Source organism: Chenopodium album, chromosome 23 (genome assembly GCF_948465745.1).
Source record: "Chenopodium album chromosome 23, dcCheAlbu1.1, whole genome shotgun sequence".
Taxonomy (NCBI): Eukaryota; Viridiplantae; Streptophyta; class Magnoliopsida; order Caryophyllales; family Amaranthaceae; genus Chenopodium; species Chenopodium album.
Genome location: NC_137856.1, coordinates 37,364,361 through 37,388,067, shown reverse-complemented (window position 1 = coordinate 37,388,067; position 23,707 = coordinate 37,364,361). Strand labels below are relative to the sequence as shown.

The 23,707-nt window shown below is 32.8% G+C and overlaps 2 protein-coding genes across 2 annotated transcripts; one reads left to right on the top strand and one right to left on the bottom strand.

Moving 5' to 3' along the window:
- Positions 1–3,573: 3,573 nt before the first annotated feature.
- Positions 3,574–7,655, bottom strand: LOC145609704 (transcription factor LAF1-like). Its single transcript, XM_081665164.1, has 3 exons — positions 7,487–7,655; positions 5,476–5,605; positions 3,574–4,171 (listed from the first exon to the last, which is right to left on the bottom strand). The coding sequence occupies exons 1-3, from the start codon at positions 7,626–7,628 to the stop codon at positions 3,574–3,576; spliced, it is 870 nt and encodes a 289-aa protein (XP_081521290.1). The 5' UTR covers positions 7,629–7,655.
- A 4,107-nt stretch (positions 7,656–11,762) lies between these two features.
- Positions 11,763–13,244, top strand: LOC145607564 (uncharacterized). Its single transcript, XM_081663178.1, has one exon. It carries the CDS (start codon positions 11,763–11,765, stop codon positions 13,242–13,244), a length of 1,482 nt encoding a protein of 493 aa, XP_081519304.1.
- The last annotated feature ends 10,463 nt before the right edge of the window (positions 13,245–23,707 follow it).

The following is a 23,707-nucleotide window of genomic DNA, read 5'->3' as shown; positions in this document are numbered from 1 at the left end:
GAGGTGTGCCGCAAGTAAAGGTGCTAACAGTGGATTGTGAGGTCGATCTTTGGCATCAACGCATGGGTCATCCGTCGGAAAAAGTTTTGAGGTTACTTCCGCCTGTGAGTAACTCAATTAGAAAAAATAATAATGTGTGTGATGTATGCCCTCGAGCAAAACAATCTAGAGATAGTTTTCCTATTAGTGAAAATAAGGCTAGTAGTTTGTTTGATCTAGTTCATACAGACTTGTGGGGGCCTTACAAAGTTCCCTCTTCGTGTGGTGCTAAATATTTTTTGACAATTGTAGATGATTATTCTAGGGGCGTTTGGATTTATTTGATTAGCAATAAAACTGAAGTTGAATTTCATTTTCTCAATTTTATTGCCTTGATTAAACGTCAATTTAATAGAGATATAAAGGTGGTTCGGAGTGATAATGGAACCGAATTTAATCATCTAAAGGAATATTTTGTCAAAAACGGGATTATTTTTGAGTCTTCTTGTGTGGGTACCCCTCAACAAAATGGGAGAGTAGAGAGAAAACACCAACATATTTTGAATGTGGCACGGGCATTGAGATTTCAAGGTGGATTGCCAATTAAATATTGGGGGGAGTGTGTTTTGACGGCTTGTTATTTGATTAATCGTACTCCTAGTCCACTACTTGGTAATAAAACTCCATATGAAATGTTGTTTGGCAAAATTCCTTCTTATGAGTTGATTCGTGTGTTTGGATGTTTGTGTTATGCACATAATCAAAGAAGTAAGGGAGATAAATTTGAGTCTCGGAGTAGAAAATGCGTATTTTTAGGTTATCCGTATGGAAAGAAGGGGTGGCAATTGTTTGATTTAGAGACGAGGGAGTACTTTGTGTCTAGGGACGTAAAATTTCATGAGCATGTATTTCCTTATGTTGAGAAATTGGGTGAAAATTCGAAGTTGGGAGTAGGAGAGGAGATGATTGGTGTTGGTAATGTTGATGAATTCGATGAATTTGAAGAATGGAACATGGGTGACTTACGTGGGGCGGATGAAGAGGTTGTAGGTGTCGAAGGAGATGGAGATGGAGCACCCAATGGGGGTCCATCGAGTGCTGGCTGTGAGCAGCCCCAACACCCCAGCACAGCAGGGGCTGGTCGTGACCAGCAGCAGACCAGCACCATCCCTGCTGGGCATATGCAGAGCCCGCAGCAGAGGAGGGATGCATCGAGTGTTGGGAGTGACTGCAGCCCGCAACAGCAGCTCGACACAGAGGTGGCAGAGCACTCCGCGACCAGGTTGCGGAGTAGTGGGGAAGACCGCAACATGGTTGCGGAGTACACTGACCAGCAGCAAGGGGAAGCTTCCCGTACAGAAATTTTGCACTCCCAAGATAAATATGAAGAGGAGTTGGGTCGAGGAAAACGGGTAAAATTTCCTTCAACAAAGCTTCGTGATTGTGTCATGCATACTATTCGGAAAAATAAAGTCCCATCGTTGTCATCCGCGGAATCATCTTCCTCAGGTACTCCTTATCCTATAACCTATTTTGTTAATTATGATCGGTTTTCCGAGAAACATAGAAATTATATTGTTGCAGTGACAGAGGCACGGATTCCGAGAACCTTTAAAGAGGCAATGAAACATGAAGGGTGGAGAGAAGCAATGGCATCCGAGATTAAGGCCTTAGAAGATCAAGGTACGTGGACCTTGGAGACACTTCCAGAAGGGAAGAGAGCACTTGGAAGCAAGTGGGTTTACACTGAGAAGAGAGATGAAGAAGGCAAACTGATTCGATTGAAAGCTCGTTTGGTTATTCTTGGAAATCATCAAGAGGAAGGCATCGACTACAATGAGACGTTCGCTCCGGTGGCAAAGATGTCTACAGTTCGTACTTTTCTGGCTGTAGCAGCGGTGAAGGAATGGGAAGTGCATCAAATGGATGTACACAATGCCTTTCTACATGGAGAGTTGGAGGAGGAGATTTACATGAAAGTTCCCCCCGGGTTTCAGAAAAACAATTCAGAAAAGGTGTGCAAAATGAATAAATCATTGTACGGGCTAAAACAGGCGCCTAGGTGTTGGTTCAAGAAATTGTCCGTGGCTCTTAAAAAATATGGTTTCAAGCAATCATATAACGACTATTCGTTGTTTACTTTGACGAAAGGTAAATTACAATTGAATGTGTTAGTTTATGTGGATGACATGATTATTGCTTGTAACAGTAAGTTTGCGTTGGAAAGCTTTAAAGCATATTTGTGTGAATGTTTTAAAATGAAAGATCTAGGGGCCGTGAAATATTTTTTGGGACTAGAAGTAGCCCGTAGCAAACATGGATTTTATGTTTGTCAGAGAAAGTATGCCTTGGATATTATTTCAGAGACAGGATTGTTAGGTGCTAAACCTGCAGACTTTCCGATGGAGCAGAATCATAAGCTAGCAGTTTCAAGGGGGAAAGAGTTCGCAGATGTTGAGAAATATAGGCGTCTGGTAGGACGTCTAATATATCTGGTTGTGACTAGACCAGACTTGGCATATTCAGTGCATATCCTTTCTCAGTTTATGCGATCTCCGACAGAATTGCATTGGGAAGCAGCTTTGAGAGTAGTTCGTTATCTAAAGAAGTGCCCGGGCCAAGGTATTCTTCTTCGATCTGATAGTGCTTTGCAATTAGAAGGATGGTGTGACTCAGATTGGGCAGGTTGTCCATTGACTAGACGATCTTTGACTGGTTGGTTTGTGTTGCTTGGTTTCTCTCCTGTGTCGTGGAAGACCAAGAAACAACCTACGATGGCTACAAGTTCGTCAGAAGCAGAGTATCGGGCAATCACGGGCGTGACATGTGAGTTGAAGTGGTTGAAGAGAATGCTTCGAGATTTAGGGGTTGAACACAAGCAAGGGATGAAAGTTTTCTATGATAGTCAGTCAGCTCTACATATTGCTAATAATCCAGTTTTTCACGAGCGAACCAAGCATATTGAAGTTGATTGTCATTTTATTAGAGATGCAATTCAAGAGGGTCTCATATGTCCGTCATATGTGTCTACGAAGTTACAGTTAGCAGATATTTTCACGAAAGCATTGGGAAAGGCACAATTTGAGTTTATTCTTCGCAAGATGGGCATTCGAGATCTCCATGCTCCATCTTGAGGGGGGATGTTGAGATAATATTATAGTTATGGAAAGATAATATTTAGGAAATATTTGTTAGGATTCCTTAGTTATCTTTTATGTTAATATTTGATTTGATATTATTTCTAAGTCCAAGATAATTAGGAATATATTGTAACCTATATGTACACATTGAGGAATAATGAGAATTTGAGATCTTGAGTTAATTTGACAGTTATATAAAAGGATGAAATAAAGTAAAATAAACTATTGGACATGCATGAGAAACATTTGTGTAAGACCGTCTTATATGATAAGACCATTTTGTGACCAATGAAATATATTATAACTCTCAATACATTCTCATCAATCTTATGATTTCATCACTCTATAGCTATACAGTTTTAATTTAACCCAAAGATCAAAATAAAAGCAAGCCATAAATATAAATATATATAATACACTTTTTCTTAAATAAACAATTATAATCTTAAGCCCCTTAAATATACATTAAATTATTTCCCACAAAATAATTATTTGGGATTTCACTTCCGTATAAAAAATCACTAAGCACATTTTCTGAATTCTGATCTTCAATCTTGAACTGTGAATCAAACACGACATTTTCTGCTTCATTATACGAGTACAATTCATCGTTATTGCTACATGATCCTTCGTTGTACATAAATCTTTGCGTACGTCCATCCTCCAAATCCAAATTATATGTAACATGATCAATATCCTTGGAATAATTATTGTAGCTAGGAAATTGATTAACTTGGGCGTTATAATGTCCATAATTATTGTTTAAAGTATTATCCAAGTTAAACCATTCAGCAAAGAAGAGTCTTGGTAGGGTACTTTGATTGTTGCTAGCTAATTGAGTAACATTATTCATTGTAGATCCTTGATCGGAACTTGAAGTCGTGGCGTTCGAGTTTACGGGTGACTCTTGGAGGGTTGAGCTAGTGAATTGGGTTTCTGATGTTGGTTCATTTTTTTCTCTCCTTGGTACCTTCTTCTTGAGATATGAGTGCCAAAAATTCTTGATCTCATTATCAGTTCTTCCAGGCAAATGTTGTGCTATTTGAGACCATCTGTTAACCAAAAAAAAAAAAAAAAAAAAATGTTATACGAAGTTTGTAACACGTTAAAGGTCTAATAAATCATCGCATATTCTTCCTATAAAACTTTAATATTGATGATTATAAGAACAAAAAGTTTTTAAAAAATCCAGTACACTATCTTGGTTGAGTACCTTAGACGAAAATAATGAGAAATTATTACAAAGTTTTACCATATTGTCACTATTATCATTCCATGCATGTTTAAAGAAAACACACCTTTAAATGAAAATATTTACGCAATTAGATATAATTTTCCTAGACAATGTTTTGCTATTTCATGGCTAAAATTACTATATATAGCTTGATGATTTTTTTTATTTTTTATAACATAAAAGTATAGTTCTAATTAAGTTAAAGTTTAGGGATGAGTGAAAACCTAATTAATGTTGTGCCTAATATAGTTTAATCATTTGATAATTATTGAATTATAGTGGTATGTTTTGTCTGCATGTTTGATATTGGCTTAATGCCAAGAGTAACTTAAGCTAGGAGGAGACTGCCAAGATGAAGCAACTTTAATGATAGAATTGACAATTTACTGGTAAAACTATCTAATATAGAAGTATCCAATGAGACTCACATACTAGCTTATTAGCTCTTTTCTTACACAAAGCTAAATTCCTTGCGGGGTAAAAAGAGGGAGAAATAAGAGAAGGGATGCGATTTAGGCTATTTTCTCTTCACCTGACAATGCTAATATAGAAGTATTTGATGAGACTCAAGTACTTGCTTAGCTCTTTTCTTACGCAAAGACCAAATTACTTACGGAGTAAAAAAAGAGGGAGAAAGAGAAGGGATGCAATTTAGGGTATTTTCTCTTCACCTAATAATAAAATATCTTATTCTTATTTTTTTATAGATTTGATGTGGACTAGTTTGGTCTGATTTGACTAAAATTTGATTATATTTGCACGATACTTTGATATAACAAAATATATTATTAATTAAGTGGGGTCTTGCTATATTTTTAGGTAAAACGTGCCAAAAAAAAGTACGGAGTAGGTTTTTTACAATTTTTTCACATTTTTTTTTATAACTTTCACAACTTTTTTTTTTATAAAAATAATAGAATTCCAAAACCGAAGAAATGAATACGAGTAGATTGTAAACTATCTTTAATATAATAACCCTATACAAGTAACCCCTTTGCAAAGTTGACTTTTACATATTTTTGAGGTGATTAACACTATTGTATGAGTTTTTGCTTTAGATAATCATCATATCAGATCATTAAACTTAATCAAATAAATCGCGATTAAATAATGTAAACTTACTTATTTCCAAAAGCAAAATGAAGCGCTAGAATAGTTTCCTCTTCTTGGGGGCTCAAAGTACCCCTCTTAAGCCCTGGTCTTAAGTAATTAATCCATCTTAATCTGCAACTCTTTCCATTTCTTTGCAGTCCTGAAATTTTAATTGGCTAGTAAATTTCTAAATTATAAGGGCCAATGTAAGAGCACAGTGATTAATCCGTACACATTAAACAAATCTAAAGACAAAGAATGATGAGGTGATTATTCTCAATAGAAAGTCAACTATAAAAGCAATTGGAGTACTTAATTTTCTCTTTTAATTAAAATTATTGTTGTCATTGTCACTATCTTTTGCTTGTACATTTTAAAATCTTGTTATTTTTTACTCTAAGATGCTATTTATGATGCGTGCATACTAATTCTAAAACGTTCTACAGTAATTTGGAAAAAGCATACCAATAATTCTTTAATTGTCCTTTTTTATGCCCTAAACATAAGGACCATTTCAAAACATATTGTTTGCATTAGTATGTACGGATTATAATTATTGAAGGTATTCATCTTTTTGTGTTCAGATCGGGATATGATAGATAGTTTTCTTATAATCTCTGCTCGCCACTCCGATCCTAACCCTTCATAACTAAGACACGATGAAATATCTTTCTATAAAAAGACTCTTTATACAACGGAATATTACGTACTACCTAGGGTTATTTTGAATCTCTAGCGTCCATCATACAGTCCTAAAACTAGCGGAACATGAACTAATATCATGTATCGCATACTTTAATTATACTCTAGTAATTAAGCAGTGACATGATATGAAATCTAACCATAAACTAGTACAGAGTATAAATTTTTTTTTTGAGTTTTTATAAGTATTTAAATAGGATATTTGTATAAACCCTACATGAATTGAAACTCTTATACTTTCAGATGAATAGAATGCTTACTGTACTATATATATGAACATAACATTGGATTGATTTGTTCTAGATGTACTTAGGTGATACTTTAATTAAATTTAATTTGATAAGACTATATAGTCTATAAGCTCTCATATTACTCAAACAATGTAATGTAACTGTTTCGTGTAAACATATATGCATGCACTAATAATTGGATATTGTACAGTTATTATTGAAAATAAAACAACGATTAAGAAACCACATTGCTCATAATGCAGCTCCGATTCAGCTTCTTTTTCAATAATTAAGAATCTACTTTAGTTTAGTTTAATTTAATTTAATTTATTAAACATCAAACTCAATACTTTTAATGCTATTAAAGCAAAGCTAGAACAACCCTACTGGCCTTTTATGAACACTTAAAGAAGTACGTACTAGGCCTTTTATTTTTATTATAAGGAATATAATTATGCTTGATTTCATTCATATATTGATGCCTTAGCTTTATTATAAACAATAATTCCATATAAATAGTACTTCCATTTTTTATATTGTTCAATTCATGCATTTTCACTCATTGCACAGTACAGTTTCCAATATGCATGCGTTTAAGCTTAATTACATTATGATTTGTACAGCAAAAAAATTGATATTTGAAAACTACACAAACCAATTATACAATAAATTAAAGTTCATTCCTACATATACGCGGAGTACATGATTATGTTTTTTCTTATACTATCTATATTTATCAATGTAGTATTAGATCGATTCTAATTGCAATTTTGCAATGGGAGACTTAATTTTATTTTCTCCTCGATATATATATTAATAAGAATATACAATAACATACGTTGACACTTGATAAAGCTTAATAACCAAAGCTCAATTAAGGTAAAGGCCATCTCATACAAAGAAGTGGAGAACAGAAATACTAGTAAAATCAGTCAAAAAAATAATAATTCAGGCCATCTAAATTGTAATTTAAATATTTAATAATAATATGAATTGAATTATAATAACAAAAGTACAAGTATTAACTAAAAGTCAAATAATATTTCATTAACCGACAATATTTACAATAATATTTTTTGTAAAAAAAATTTTAAAAGAAAAAGGCATACCAGCATTAATGGGAACATTGCTCCAACATCCATGGCCATGATGAAGAATGTAGTTTCTTAGCCTATCATCTTCTTCAGGTGACCATAAACCTTTCCTATGCTTTATTTTTGGTTTTGTTTTATTCAATGATTTGGAACCCATTTTTAGCAAGGTGGCTAATTAAATAACCCTAATGTAGTTGAAGAATTTACTCGAAATTCGAAGAAAAGAGTAATGAAGTTTAATTTAGGAATTGAAACAAAATAAAGTGAGAGCCTTAATATTAAGGTGATCAAAGTGTTTAAGAAGACAATGCAAATGAGAGAAGGAAGAGAAAGATGATGTTATGTTGTGTATGTGTGAGCAATGAATAGCTGACCTTACTTTCCTATTTAAAGCTTAGATTAGTTGTCATGTTTCTTTTTTTTTTTTTAAAACAATATATTTTTGCCTTATTAGAACTTTTATTAGACTATAATAACTATACTTAAAAAGAAAATGATAGAGACTTGTCAATATTTTCTAATATACCATTTCTAGAGACAAAATTAGTGCAAAAGTAGTGTTGTCACTTAAATATTTCAGAAAGTGTTGTGCATTATTTTATAAATTTGGTGACCTATATATTGATGGATGGCTTTTTAATTAAGTAAATTATTTACAATGGGTGACGTATAAATTGAAACTAAAAATTAATTTTTATCTATTGAGAGATGATTGGTTTAAAAAAAAAAATATTGAGAGATGATTATTCACATTGTTAAGGGTAACATGTTATAATGTGCGTGGGCTAATTGACCATGTTTATAGGGTCCTGTTCACTTCACCATTAAAAAAGTAATATTATGTAAAAATAATTTCAGTTCAGTAAAAATAAGTTCAGTTTAGTTAAATTCAGCAACTACAAAGAAGAAATATAATAGAAAATCAGTAAAAATAATTTCAGTTCAGTAAAAATAATTTAAGTTTAGAAAAAATAATTTCAGTTCAGTAATTATAATTTTAGTTCAGCAAAAATAAGGTGAAGTGAACGGGCCTAATAGTGGTGATACCGTGATTGAAATTATTTGATCTATTTTCATGCGACCTGTATACGAAGTGCATGAGAAAAAGAAGAAGAACTAGAGTTTGAGATTTGGTACACCCTATAACTCAAAAGTGATGAAAGGAGTCATTTTCAAGCTTATATTAGTCTTCCAACTATAAGGAAAAGTTTGTAATTGTCTTTCCTTAGTTCTCGTCTCGATTATCTAATGTAGAGCAACTTAGAGTCAGCTCTCATTGACTGAACTGAACTGGACTGAATTGAATATTTTATAAGAGAAGGAAATTAGGAGCTGAACTGAACTGAAGTGAACTGAGCTGAACTGAACTGAACTGAACTGAGCTGAACTGAACTAAACTGAATTTCAACGTATGAGAGCAGACCCTTACATATGCACTTCAATGTTTCACCATATGATGGTGCAATCTTTAAATTCAAAGAAAGAGTTGTAGTGGTATCAAACTCTCAACATAACGCATATAAATAAATATATGATGTGATTCATGCATGGAAATTTAGACTACTACTTGATGAAATAGCTTTTAATTAATAAAGTAATAAGGTTGTTGTGGACTTTGATTAATTTTTTTTCCATAATTAATAACCATACGATGGTGGTTAAGATCTAAAAAATGAGATTTAGTCTTGGTGGTTCTTGGACTGCCACACAAAAACAAGCCTATCATAATAATTTATTAAATTATTGTCATGCATTTTGATTTGAATTGGCATCATTTAGCAATAAAAAGAAAAAAAGAGCTTGGAATCTTACAAACTAATCATACATATTTGATGATTGTAAAGAATCTTCTGTCACCAATAACTAATTTCAATTTCGCTGAAAATGTCCATGAAGTTGAATGGTTAAATGCTGAGTTTGTACAAGTAGTAATAAAATATATAAAATAAATAAATTTTCGTTATAACTAACTAACAAGTTTGAAGTTTAATTGAGTTGAATTGTGTGAGTAGTGTAGTAAAATATATAAAATAAATAAATCAAATTTTCTTAAACTAATCAACGAGGTTGAAGTTAAATATATTTGCTCAAAACTTTTCTTAATAACTAACAAGGTTGAAGTTTAACAAGTGTAGGTAGTTAACGTACGAGTATGAATTTTTAACTCATTAGAATAAAGACAGTTCATTAAATTTGATTTCTTTATTGTGTTTCTTGCTCATGTTAGGTAAATTTTATAAGGATAAATTTTGAAATTTTGGAACATTTATTATATACTTGTAACTGGTAAACGCAAGTTTAATAAATGTATCTAGTTGCTGCTTGGTTATTAATTGGTTGATAAGACGTTTACTTTGCTTAGCTTCTTGCTCATTGTTTTTTCATAAAATAGAATTTTTGGCTTGCTAAGTAAAATTGTACGTATGTGTTTATTTCAACCAGCATTATTATTGCGAAAGGTGCACCTCGCACATACCACTATGCCTGTCATCAGTACAAAGATACACATAATTTAAATGGTGTATTTTTTAAAAAAATAAATTAGTGTAATTAATAGTTGATTATTCAATTCTCAACATTTTCTCCCTTAATTTACTTATGTTTCTTTTTTTATTTTTTTATTTTTTTTTTTGGTGTTCCACCCAATCCACCCTTTAGGCTAAGCCGAATTTGGGGATTAGATTTGGGTGGTTAGGTTCCACTCCCCTCCTAATTGTTGTTGCTGGGAATTGAACACAGGTCCTCCCTACCAAGTGTAGTCTCAATCACCACTACACCAACATTTAATCGGTCCTTAATTTACTTATGTACCATAGCAATATTCATTAAATTAGTTTTTTTTTTTTTTTTTTTTTTTTTTTTTTTTTTGGTTAGGGGTCATGTCTAATATTTTCTATGCATACGGTTGTTAATGGCACTTAAAGTTGGTGGTTGATCAAGGTTGATGTGGTGGTGTGGAGGTTTGGGTAAGGCAGTGAAGTAAAGGGCAATGTACATTGAAAACAAAATGTTGATCAATGCCGACAATTTAGTGAGGCTAGCTAATAGCAATTAAGATATTGTCAATAATGCCCAAATAATAGAGGAGTCGATTTTTTTTAACTTTAAATCACTTTTTTCGAAATAAAAGTCAGCTACTTCGTATTATTATGAGAAAAAACACATTTTTCAAAAAAAAAAAAAAGGTAAATAAATAAAAAAAAAACCCACACACACATCATAACAAATTAAACATGTAGATTAATATAGTTATCGGAAAAAAAAAAAAAAAAAAAAAAAAAAAAAAAAAAAAAAAAAGTATATGTCGTGCCGTTTTGTTGTTTAACCATTTGAAATATAGCTTGATGAGTATTTGACTGAATTGATGTTTCTAGGAATGAATCAAGCTTAATTAAGTTCAAGTTGATAAATTATAACATGGTCAAATTTATCATAATATTATTTGTAATGCTGATGAGTGATGACCAGTAATAATATATGATCAATCATAGGTAAAACTCATTTCCTTCACGTTCGTATATCCAATAGTCGGTCAAAAATGAAACCCTTTAGCTTATAATCATGTATGTAAGCCTTAAAGGAAAAAAGATTATTATGAGTTAATCTCCCATATGTGAGGACACTTATATAAAAATATAAAATAATTAAAGTCAATACATTAAACCATAATGTATAAATTTGCATATACGTGAATAACGTAATATGCTGTCACTCTAGCGTCATGCAAGTATGCAAGCAACCTTGTTAGAAAAAGGTACTACCTCCGTTTCTTATTAGTTGCAAGTTTGGCAACTTCGCGGACTCCTAGACAAAATTTGGTAAGCTAAAATTAAGTGAGTAAATGCAAGCAATTAAACATTGAGGAGAGAGAAAGTGGGGACCAGATTTTCATTAATTGGGGGAGGGAAATCTGTACAGACTTTTTAGGGGGAAAGTTTCCCTCCAGAATTTTCAGGAGAGAGAAAGTTTCCCTCCGTCCAAATTTTTCACCAAATTTAAACAACAATCCCTCCAAATTTTCCACTTAAATTAAGGAGACCATATAAATACATAGGTACAGAACTACAGACCCCTTCATTCAATGAAGTTCACAAAATTCTGACTCCCTCCATTAAACACAATGTCCCTAAAATTATTACAGACCCACTAGAAAAAAAAAATAAAAATAAAAAAAACCCAAAACAATTCTTGCAACTCCAGCCTTTAATCATCTTCCCTTCCGTAAATCCACCATCTTCAAAGTTTCACTTCATTTTTTCTGCATTTGTAAGGAAACAGAAGCATAGCAACAATGGATGATGATGACTTTTACAACATTAATCAGATTTTAATGGAAGAAGAGTTCATGTCAGAGATGTTTGCACAAGCAGAAGCACAGACAGAAGCACAAACAGATAATCAACAACATCAAAATGTGAACAAAAGGAAGAGGCCAGAGCTTACTCTTACAGAAAAAAGAATGATTGTTGATGCCATGTTAGAAAAACAAACAGATGGTGCACTACCAAGAGGATATAAAGCAAAACTTGCAGTAGAATATGGTGTGCACAAGTCAACAATCACTAGAATTTTTCAAGATTTGCTGAAACAAAGACAGGAAGGGGGTGTGGTTGATGTCAGAACAAAAAAATTTGGGAGAACAGGGCCAAAACCAAGAGTGTACTCAATTGAATTACTCCAATCAGTCCCTTTGTATTTGAGGACAACTGAAAGAAGCTACGCAAGTGCCTTAAAAATCAGTCATGTCACAGTACATAGGCTGAAAAAAAGGGGGATATTAAGAACTCACACAGCTACTCACCGTCCAAAGTTGACAGACAATCACAAGGTTCAAAGAATTAGGTGGGTTCTTTCACATATTCAACCAGCCATTCCCCCTAGAGATCCAACATTTGTGTCAATGGAACATGCTGTTCATATAGACGAAAAATGGTTTTATCTCAGTCCAGAGACAAGGAGGTTCTACTTATTGGCAAAAGAAGATGAACCTTACATGTGTCAAATGTCAAGGAGATTCAAGATAAAGGCCATGTTTATGGGACTCATTTCGAAACCATTATTTCATAGAAATGGTGAAATGCTCCATGATGGTAAGTATGGAATTTTTCCATTTACTTACCAACAAAGGGCAAAAAAAAACAGCAAGAACAGAGCAGCAGGTACTTGGGAAACAAAAGCACACCAGCATGTAACTAAAGAAGTCATAAGGAACATGCTTCTTTACAAGGTTATTCCAGCAATAGTAAAAAATTGGCCACCACAGAAAAGCAAGAACATAACCATTCAATGGGACAACGCCCGACCTCACCAAATACCAACTGATGATGAGTTTCAGGCTGCATTAACTCAGAATGGGTTCAACATCAAGCTAGTATACCAACCACCACAATCTCCTGATCTGAATGTGCTTGATTTAGGCCTATTTCGGGCTATTCAATCTCTTCAATACCATTCATTCCCAAAAAACATCGATGAATTAATTGAAAGAGTTGAAGAGGCTTATGAATTCTTTGATCCAATGGTGAACAAGTATACTTGGATCACTTTACAGTCATGCATGGTGGAAATTCTAAAGAAAGAAGGGGGCAACAATTACAAGATACCACACATGAAGAAACAAAGGCTTGAGAATCTAGGGTCATTACCAGATATTTTAGAAGTCAGCCAGGAATTAGTGGAGCAAGGAGTGAAGTTCCTAAATGACAGATTCAGACCAGTAGGAAATGAGGGACAAGGACATGAAGACAACCATCTTGAGGTGGATGCAGACTAAGGTAAGTAACTTATGAATAGGCTGCCACACCTAACCACCCTTTTGTGTAAATAATGGTATGAAAAATGCAAAATCTAGTTGGTTATGTGTAAATAATGTAATGAAATGCAAAATCTAGGCAGCCTATTAATTAGTGAAATGCTATTGCTTATTATGTATTGGGAAGCCTATGAATTAGGGGAACACTTTTGCTAAACCTTGATTGTAATTATCCATCAGAGGGTCAATATTTTAATCACATATTATGGCATCATGTAAGTTACCTCAACAACTATTGCATTTAAAACAATTGGAGCAATTCTTACATGCCATACATAAATCAATTGAGTCCCTTCATCATATGGATTTAGGGCATGGTAGCTAGTCACGTTTACATGGGACTCTACAAACAACAATTAAGGGACTCAAGTTAACAACAATTAAGGCACTCTAGTTTCAGTGGTCTCTCATCTAAAATTATCATTGAGGCCATGGCCCAAACATGATAGAAAAGAGCATTTGTCATCATCCATCAACCACATTACACCCCCACAGGCAACAAGGCAACAAAGAAAGAGGGACTACAACAACAAATAGGCAACCAGAGGCAACATTGTAAGAACATGCAACATAAAGAGGGACTACATAACAGGGAATACCATCTTCAACAAACCAAACAACATTTCGAGGCAAAGAACAAGCATCATATTCAACATACACAAACAACCAGCAAACAACAACCAACATCCCCTGGCCAGCAACTAGAAGCCGCTGGCAACCATATTCAGCATACACAAACAACCTCCAACACACAACCATCCAACAATATAACCAACAATAATGATAAGGATGCTTATAATTAAGAAGAAAAATGAAACAAAAAGATAAGGTTTATGCTTATAATTGTTACAGTGGTAGATAGTTGAACCCCGTCCTCATTCACAAGTAGGCCCGATCCAACCTTTTCTTTCTCAGAATTCAGACCAGCAGAGGCAGGAGGAGAAGGCATAGCCGCAGCTTCTTCTTCATCGGGGACACATATTTTAGCCCTCTTAGAACGTAGTCTAGCCCTTCGAGGCCACGGCTGCCTTCGTTTATCGGAACCGCTCCCCTCAGTCTTTTTATCCTTCATCGAGGAGCAATTCCCACCATCAACAACACGACCATCAGTCACCTTTTCTGCCCCCAACTGCAATGCGACAGCGGCTTGTTGTTCCGCTTTTTCATCCTCCACCTCGCCGAGAACTTCAAGCAAAGCTTCGAGCGATTTCTCACTCAAAATGTCACGACCTTTGTTATGAATGTACAAATTTAACGCCCACGGAGTGCCCTGCTCAATGGACTCAATACACTTAACAAGGAGCGCCATTTCTTCATCACAATCACTCGCAAAGATTGCGTCACATAGGGGCTTCAAATTCACCATATTAAAGTGTAGATCTGTGGGTTTTTTAGAGGATTTCGTGCACAATTAAAGTTTGTGTGGGTTTGTTGAGGTAGTCGAAGAGATTTCGTGCTGAAATCGTGAAGAAATATGCTAAATTCGTCAAGAAATCTGCTCAATTCGTGAAGAGATCTGGGAAATTTGTGAAGTTTACACAAAATCTGTTGAATTCGTGAAGAAATTTGCTGAATTCGTGAATAAATCTGCTGAATTCGTGAAGTTTACACAAAATATTGGCAATTTGTGAGGAAATCGTGCTCAATTGGTCAAGATCTGGAGAAATTGCGTGGGTTTGTTGAGGTAGGCGTACAGATTTCGTGGGTTAAATGGAGGGAGGAGTGAGAAATTCATGGAGGAAGGTGAGAGAGAGTCATGGAGGACGGAGAGAGAAAGCTATGGAGGAGTAAGAGGATGAACTTAGATGAACTAGGGTTTTCAATTTTCCCCAAATCTGGAAATAAATGTAAAGTGGTTTGAATCATTCAATGAAGTTGGTTGGTCAATAAATAAGTGGAAAAAGATATTTGGTGGGAATCATTAAATTAATGATGTTGGTTAAATGGTATAATCTGGTCACATTATAAAATGTAATTGAGATTATGATTTTTTTAGTAAGGGTAAAGAAGTAAATTTGGCCTAAAAAATTTACCAAAAACAGAAAGAAAAAGAAAGTTGCAACTAATAGGTAGCACCCCTAAATGGCAAAAGTTGCAACTAATATGTAACGGAGGTAGTATAAAAATTTCTGAAAAGCTCTTGTCTTTAAAAGTTCTTACACGGAGTACTACTATATTCCTCTTATCTCACGTTATCTACGCATTTTCACTTACTATTACTTACTCTCTCTGTTTTTTTTATATACATCAGTTTGACCAGTATATTTGTCGAGACGCTACTTTGACCATAAATATCTTTAATTGTGTATTAGTAAAAATTGTAACAAAATTATATTATGAAACTAGACATTATGACGAATCTAATGATATATAATATAATAATAATTATTCATTTTTTAGAGGTGAAAAAATTAAGTCAACCATGATATGTGAATAGTGCAATTGTCAAAGTGATGCATATAAAAAAAAACGGAGGGAGTACTTTATTTACCTTTTTCATACACCATTTTACATTTTATACTCTCTAATTATTTATTTATTTATTTATTGGTTCATTACATTAACTCGCCCCATTAACCTTGTGTCTCCAATGATATTAATTTGTATGCAAAAAGTAAGAATTAAGAACTTTTGGAAAATGGAGGTAGTATAATATAAAATATATAATAAGCTTAATCAACGAATATTACAAACTAAAAAGCATTCTGAAATTGTATTATAAGGTATTTGTGGTAAATATGTACGTGGTCAAAACTCTAAAGCAATATTAATGCAATAGTGTTTTTGTATACGTACTACGAGACCTACGAGCACATAAAATAATAGGCCGTACATAATTGTCGGCAAACAATTAAGAAGATGATTTATAAATTAATTGAATTTGATTCTATATTTCTACGCACTACTGTATTTTATAACAAGCCACTACTTTAAAAAAATTTAATTTGGCATATATCTCAACTGCTAAACGTCGCTCTCATTTTACATACTAACGCTCCCTTTTTGACATGAAAGGACGATATTGCCCTTTGTGTAAATTGTAGTGCATAATGGTATAATATCATTCCCGACCCCTCCACTTACTACCACGTGATAAAAAAAAAATCCCGAATTACCACATCCGACCTCGGCCCACCACATTCGATCTACCACCAAAAATCCAAGTTAATTTTTTTAAAAAAAATTTACTCAGCATTAGCAACAGGTTTAGGACGATGGATGTCGACAACATTCGGACACCGAAAGCTTCGTCGGAGGATTCCATAAGTCGTCGTACTATTTTTTAAAAAAAATTAAAATAAAACATCCGCCTAAAATTTTAGGATCCACGTAGGTGGATCCACTCAAAATTTCCGGATCCACCAAGGAGGATCCGGAAATTTTAGGCGGATGTGGGAGATCCGCCTAAAATTTCCGGATCCTCCTTGGTGGATCCGGAAATTTTAAGTGGATCCACCTAGGTAGATCCACTTAAAAAATTAGGATCCACCAAGAGGTGGATCCTAATGTTTTGGGCGGATGTATGTAGTGCTTTCTTTTTTTTTTCTTTTTTTTTCTTAAATTGATTAATTAATCAAATTTACTATTGTAATCTTTGTATTACTATTATTATTATTATTATTATTATTATTATTATTTTATTATGATTAGTATTAATTTTGTGATTAGAGTAATTAGTATTATTATTTTATCAAATTTATTATTGTAATCAAATTTTTTGTTTTCCTGATTTTACTTATTTTTTTTAGAGAATAAAATGAGAGTAAATGAGAGTATGAGAGTGAAGTACGAGAGTTTTGAGTACCGTAAAGTGAGTCGTGGCTATTTATTTGATAGGGGTAAAAATGGAAAATCTTAAAAAAAGCGAGCGATGCCTAGTAAAAGGGGAGCGACGTTTAACAACCATATCATATTACAAATTATTACTCCGTACTTTTTTTTTTTTTAATTTTAAAAGGACAAATAATTGTTGTTATATGTATTGATACTACGTACCTAGCTTGTTTCTTTTTGCTTGTGAAACTAATTGCATTTGGTTATTTTATATATATTTCAATACTCTAAATAAGAAAAAGATATTATCACAAGAGATCTTGATGATGATAAATTCGGTTTGGAGTCTATTTTCAATTTTCATATACGTACTTTTATTTATTTTTAAAAAATTTCACTCATATAACTAAGTATATATATTAATGTCTAGAGATGTGCTTTGACAATCTTAATAAACTGACGACAAACGTAAAATAAAAATAATGCAAAAATAAAGAAACAATTGGAGTAATATTAACAAACAACAATGAGTGCAATCCAGCTTAACATGGCTGCAATTTATAATTTTATGTAATAATCCACATGTGTTTAGATTATGACGTATCGAGTAACTATAACTATATACTTAGTATATGCTCTAGCTTCGTAACTCATATCAATATCAATTCTATACTTGTCACTCAATGTTAATAATATGCTAAGAACTATAACGTCATTAAGTAAAGCCTAGCAATGATGATACAAGAAGTTGGTTAATAGATCTAATTAGATCTTTAGAATTCCTCCAAAAAAAAAAAAAAAAAAAAAGATCTTTAGAAGGTTTGGTATGTATCATGTGTGTGAATTATATTATCTTTTAACACCTTTTCATTAATTATTAACAAGGTAATCAAATTTTTTTGTTTGTTTGGGATAATATTAATTCATTTGTTTGTTATCAATAACTTTCATGCAAAATCAGCTAAGTTATTTTGTTCTCTATATAAGCTATTAATTAAAAAAAATAATTCAACCTTCAATGATCAATGACTCAATTATATGAATTAATGGTATAGATGCTTTTCCTTGAACCATCCACATTTGAGGAAATTAACTTAAATTATATTCTTAGTGAGCTTTGAATGATGACATACTGTATTGGAAAAGTATTGTGTAGAACGGACTCACGTGAGTCCATCATACAAAAAAAAATTAACTGTCAGAAATTAGATAATAATGGTCAGAAATTAGATAATTAGTGTCAGAAATTAGATAATATTGGTCAGGTATTAGATAATATTGATCAGGTCTTAGATAATATGTATCAGAAATTAAATAGTATTGGTCAGATATTAGTAATAAGTATAAGAAATTAGATAATAAGTGTCAGAAATTAGATAATATTTGTCAGAAATTAGATAATAAGTATTAGAAATTAGATAATTTTGGTTAGGTATTAGATAATATTGGTCAGGCATATAAACTGTTGTCAGAGCTCCTCTCTTTTACAAAACCGTACAGAGTACTACATTAGACACCATTATCTTTACCCTCAATTGTGTTCACAAAGTCAGATTCTTTCTCAATTTCTCCATTTCTGAGCTCTAACTTTTGCATCATTTTCGAATTTCTGGCAGGAACAGCAACAAAAAAAAAATAGAACTGAAAGGCATATATATTAGATAGTATTGTCGTATTGAACTCGCCTATAGAACATATCAGCAGGTTCAAGTAATTTAATTCAATATGTAAATGAGCTTCTTTGAGTTGATGCGGAGAGAATTCGGCGGCAAATGCAGGAAGTTGTGGATGGCGGCAGATAATGGTCGGCGGCAAATGCAGGAAGTTGCGGTGTGGCGGCAGATGAAGGAAGTTACGGTCGCGAATTATCGCTCTTTAATATCTGCTGCTGATGCTTTGGTTTCGATTAGAGAAGAGCTCATTAATAATGGAGGAGAGAGAAAATGTGAAAAAAAAATGGTGATGAATGAAGAATTGTAATAATGGAGGAGAGAGAAAATGAAGGTGATGTGTTTGAAGGTTATAAACTGGACTCACATGAGTCCGTTCTACGCAAAACCTTCTGTACTGTATTTGTTCACATTAAATGTGTCATTATTTTTTTCTAAGAGTATTTTTAACGCTTAACTAACAATATATGTAGTACAAAGTACCTTTATTTTATTTTTATTTTTTTTAAGAGGTACTTTGTATAACTTTGCCTAGAATTATCTTTAGTTAAAAAAAAAAAAAAATCACAAAAAAGTAATATTATGAAATTATTTATCGAGATGAGTCTTATAATAAAATCGATTTTACATGATTATGTTTTTCCATGTGCATGTTGTGTAAATCACAAACCATGCATAGTCAAAGAAGCCTATGTGAATAATGTAGCTAGATAATGCATGCAGTGCAGCAGTGTACATAATGAACTAGAAGAAATACCTTTAGAAAATTAATTTCGTAATTTTCTTATAATATCAACAATGATGATTGATGAGACAACTTGAAGTAATAACCAGTGAGAAAAATGGGAGAAATTCTTTAGTAGTTCTACATACGTATCTCATTCCATGCATGCATTTGTTTATACCGTCGTATATGTACACATCATATACGTATACCAGACTTTACAAATATTTATTTGGTGAGATACTGATCCAAAAAGATCCGACAAAAATATTGATTCCAAATATCGTATTTAAATACTAACTTAACACCGATTAATTAAGATATAATGACCAAGACTTGAAAAATGCGTACTTGTATATTGGTAATGTATTACATACTCTTTTTTTTTTTTTTTTTTTTTTTTTTTTTTTTTTTTTTTTTTTTTTTTTTTTTTTTTTGTGAAAGCAATAATGTATTACATACTTGATCATATACAATGGTATCAAATTTTTAATTTTGCAAGTATCTGTTTTTTCCGTTGGCGGCTCCAACTTTGGGACCCATTAATTGAAATGACTTTGGAGGCTAATAACAACTAATGTATAACTAATAAACGTGTGATGACATACCATAGGAGACTAAAAACCAATGTATAACTAAAAAACGTGTTTATATTTGAGTTATGTAACAAATATTTTGTGAGTAGGAGATAGCTCAAGTGGTTAGAGCCCATTCTCGATTCTCATTACTCAATTGAAATTTGTCGAGTGCGTGAATCAGTTAGGTTTAAGTCTTTTTGAATCAATTCAAATGTGGTTGAATTATTCATTAGCTGAATTGATTTTGCCTCCTAACAAAAGAAGATAAATCTTTGTAAATAAAACTTTTTAGAGAAGGAGGCCTAATAAATTTATAAAAAACAAGTCAAATCAATAATGTTTTTAATTTTATGGGAAAACAATGATAAGTACAAATGTTGAAGTACACTAACTAATAATTTTATGAGATGAAAACATACTACTTATTTTGGAACCCTTATTTTAGATACACACTTGGGCTCAGAATTGTCAATACTACAGATCCACATAAATTTCCAATTGGTACGTATTTACAAAACAAATCTTACACGTCTATAACATCATAATTTAAAATAACTATGTATACTTTGAAATCATAGATTAACTTTGAAGAGAAAAGAGTATTTTGACCAAATCACGAATAACATTACTGATATCAACCACAATATCACATGTAATTGATTTGCACCATTTTATTTATTTGTGGGTAATCAACTAATCAAACCTAAATTCAATAAAGATATTACTTTGGGTGGTTGGAACTTGGAAGGGGGTCTTATCTCTTATACAACAAACCAATGTCATGATCAAGGAGGCCCAAGCAGATTAGTGACCTAAATAATGATCACTAGATTTACAACACAATGTTCTCAACAAATTGACCATTAGACTATCAAGCCCATTAAGTATGAAACACTATGTGAACGTTTTAGGGGAGGCAAACATGAACATGATATGATAGTGTACCACACAATTTCCTTCTATTGCACAAACAATCTTCGTATTGTTATTCTTTACCAATTTTGAAGTTGATTCACTTCATAAGATAAAATAATAAGTGATAGATTTAGAAATGAGCTACATTTTGCAATCCTCTAAAAGAGAGTAGATTTTGTCCGTAATTAAATATACAGGATTATACACCTCATAAGAGCGGGTCACTCTATAATCTCACACCACCTTAGTACACCAAAAATTAGACTATCAATTAAGTTAATTAGTTAAAGTTTTGGGTAATATTTGATATTAAAATAAAAAATTCAACCCCAGCCAAAAGATGAACGCTACTAAACCAAATAAAAGAAAAAAAAAAATCCTAAATTTAGTCCAAACTAATTCGGGTTTTAAACCATAATTTTTATCCAATTTGATTTTTGATCGATGAACAAGCCTATCAATAGCTTACACTACAGCTCTGTACACCAAAAAAAAAGGGTTTCTCTATATAGTAAGATTAGTAACCCTCTAAATTTCACTTTTTGTACGATGTGCCCCTCCATTTAGAACTTTCTACACTGTAACCCCAAAATATATTTATTTTCTATACACTAATCTTGCTGTTATCCCGCCATTAACAAAATTTCGTTAATGGGGCCCACTCTCCACTTATTAATTTTGTTTCACAGTTTGCGTGTTGGAGATTGTTCCATTAAAGGTTTTGGGGGCTATTTTGGCCCTTATTGATCCAAATTGAGCTCAAATTTGACAAAACAAAAATGTAAATGTCTTAGTAATTTTAATTTGCAGTACTTGTTAGAAATTTTATAACACCTCAATACCTCATATGAGAGGGTCATTCTATAATCTTGCACAATCAATTGAGTAGTAGACTAGCAGTACACCAAAAATTAGACTACTAACTAGTTTAATTGATAAAAATTTTAGGTGGTTCTCGAGATTGAGATTAGTTCCGACTTAAAAAAAACCAAATCAAACTAAACTAAATCAGACCACGGGTTTGGATTACTATTATTAGTTCAGTCCGGTTTTGGACCGATGAAAAAAAATTCAATTACCCTAATGAACCATCACCTCCTCATTAAACTTTTAACCAACCTCACGTGGTGGGTGTCACGGCGGAGTTGTGGTTTGTGGGTTGCTTTTTCCCGTCGATGGGCCGTTCCGTTAGTAGTGGCTTGCCAGACACTGTACTGTTTTACTCAATTAAGGATTTTGGGGTAAAATCAAAGAGTAATTAAGGTAAAATCATATTAAAATTCTCTTTTTAATTTTTTTTTTTTTTTTTACTACGTATTTTATTGTGTATTTTGGTGGGTAAATTATCTTCTTCACACGGCCGTTCCATAAACAGAACATACTCTTGTTCTTTCTTCAATTGTTATAATTTTGGGCTTAATCATTTTTCTGGGTTTTCAAATGTGAAGTTGAATATCACAAGAAAGTAAATCTAGTTGTTGGTTAATGAAATTCATTAGTATTATATTTTTGGAATCAATTAGCAAGCATGCAAGAAGTTGAAATTCAATAAGTTTAGTGTTTGATATCATTTCTGGGTGTAATTTCTTTATTTATTTCGTTGTTGATGTGTTTTCCTCTATAAATGTTACTTGGACTCTATGAGATGGGAATCAACCCTTAATTTTGGATAAAAATAGCCGAGTTAGACACGTGTACATGTCTTATATGAGTTCATAAGTCGGAGTAACACAAGGTTCCTACATGTATATAACCGGGGGTGCAAGTGCAACGCAATTAAAGGAAACTGTTGATATTATATTCATAGATTGATCAATTGTATTTCAAGATTCCATGTAACCTGCCTAAAACATATGCATGCTGAAGGTCTGTGATTAATTTTCGCTGCATTTGGTTTGATAGTAATTGGATACTTGGATTTGAGCTACAAGATTTTGAGCTATTTGCAATATCCGATTTATCATCTTGATGACTTTGGACTAATAATGCATGTTTCTCAACTGAACAATATGCACCTAAATTTGTGTACGCGATATGCTAACATGTAATAATTTGCAGCTCTTGTGGATGGCCTTGTTTGGAGCACCCATCCGAGTACGTTATCGACAGCTGGTCACTCTTATTATACCATTAAGGTACCCCTTTTAATCTGTGTTAGACCTTGTTTAAGGTTATGCACTAGTTTTTAGGAAGTGCTACTTAATTTATTGGTTTGAAATTTAAATGTAACGAGTAATGCTTCATTGGTATATATCACAAATAAAAAAAAAGTGCAGGTGGACTTTTATGTGGAATAAGACTAGTAATAAGTACGTGTTTAGATAATAAGGGAGAGACCGATAGTTGAAAGTTAAGCAATTACTGGTTAGCAACTTGAAATGACTATTAAGGCCTAATTATTATGCAGAGCAATTTTGGTTTTTTCTTTGATTTGCAGTACTTGTTTGAAAGATTAGAAACAAATTCCTGAGATGAATCCTGTTGTACTGATCGTTTCTGCAATAAATTCTGGTGTCATAACGTAGAAGATTACCGAGTTTACATAGATAGGGGACGAACTAAAGACATTAAGGGAAATCTAGGGACTTTTGCTGGAGATGTATGATACAAATGAAATCGAGCTCTGTTTCGAATTTCTGTGGAGCTCCCAGCCCTGTTGAAAGCTGTATGCTGGGGATTGCTTGTTGAAAATGTAGATTATAGTTTGATTACTGATTTACTGTCTTTAAGTGAGTAGGTTGTTTGTAAACTGTTCGATGGCTG

Excerpts from the sequence above, each read along its gene's own strand:
- LOC145609704 (XM_081665164.1), bottom strand. The coding sequence starts at position 7,628 with ATGGGTTCCAAATCATTGAATAAAACAAAACCAAAAATAAAGCATAGG. Across the intron at positions 5,606-7,486 it reads CAATGTTCCCATTAATGCTG|GACTGCAAAGAAATGGAAAG; the intron begins GTATGCCTTTTT and ends TTAAAATTTCAG. Across the intron at positions 4,172-5,475 it reads CATTTTGCTTTTGGAAATAA|ATGGTCTCAAATAGCACAAC; the intron begins GTAAGTTTACAT and ends TTTGGTTAACAG.
- LOC145607564 (XM_081663178.1), top strand. The coding sequence starts at position 11,763 with ATGGATGATGATGACTTTTACAACATTAATCAGATTTTAATGGAAGAA.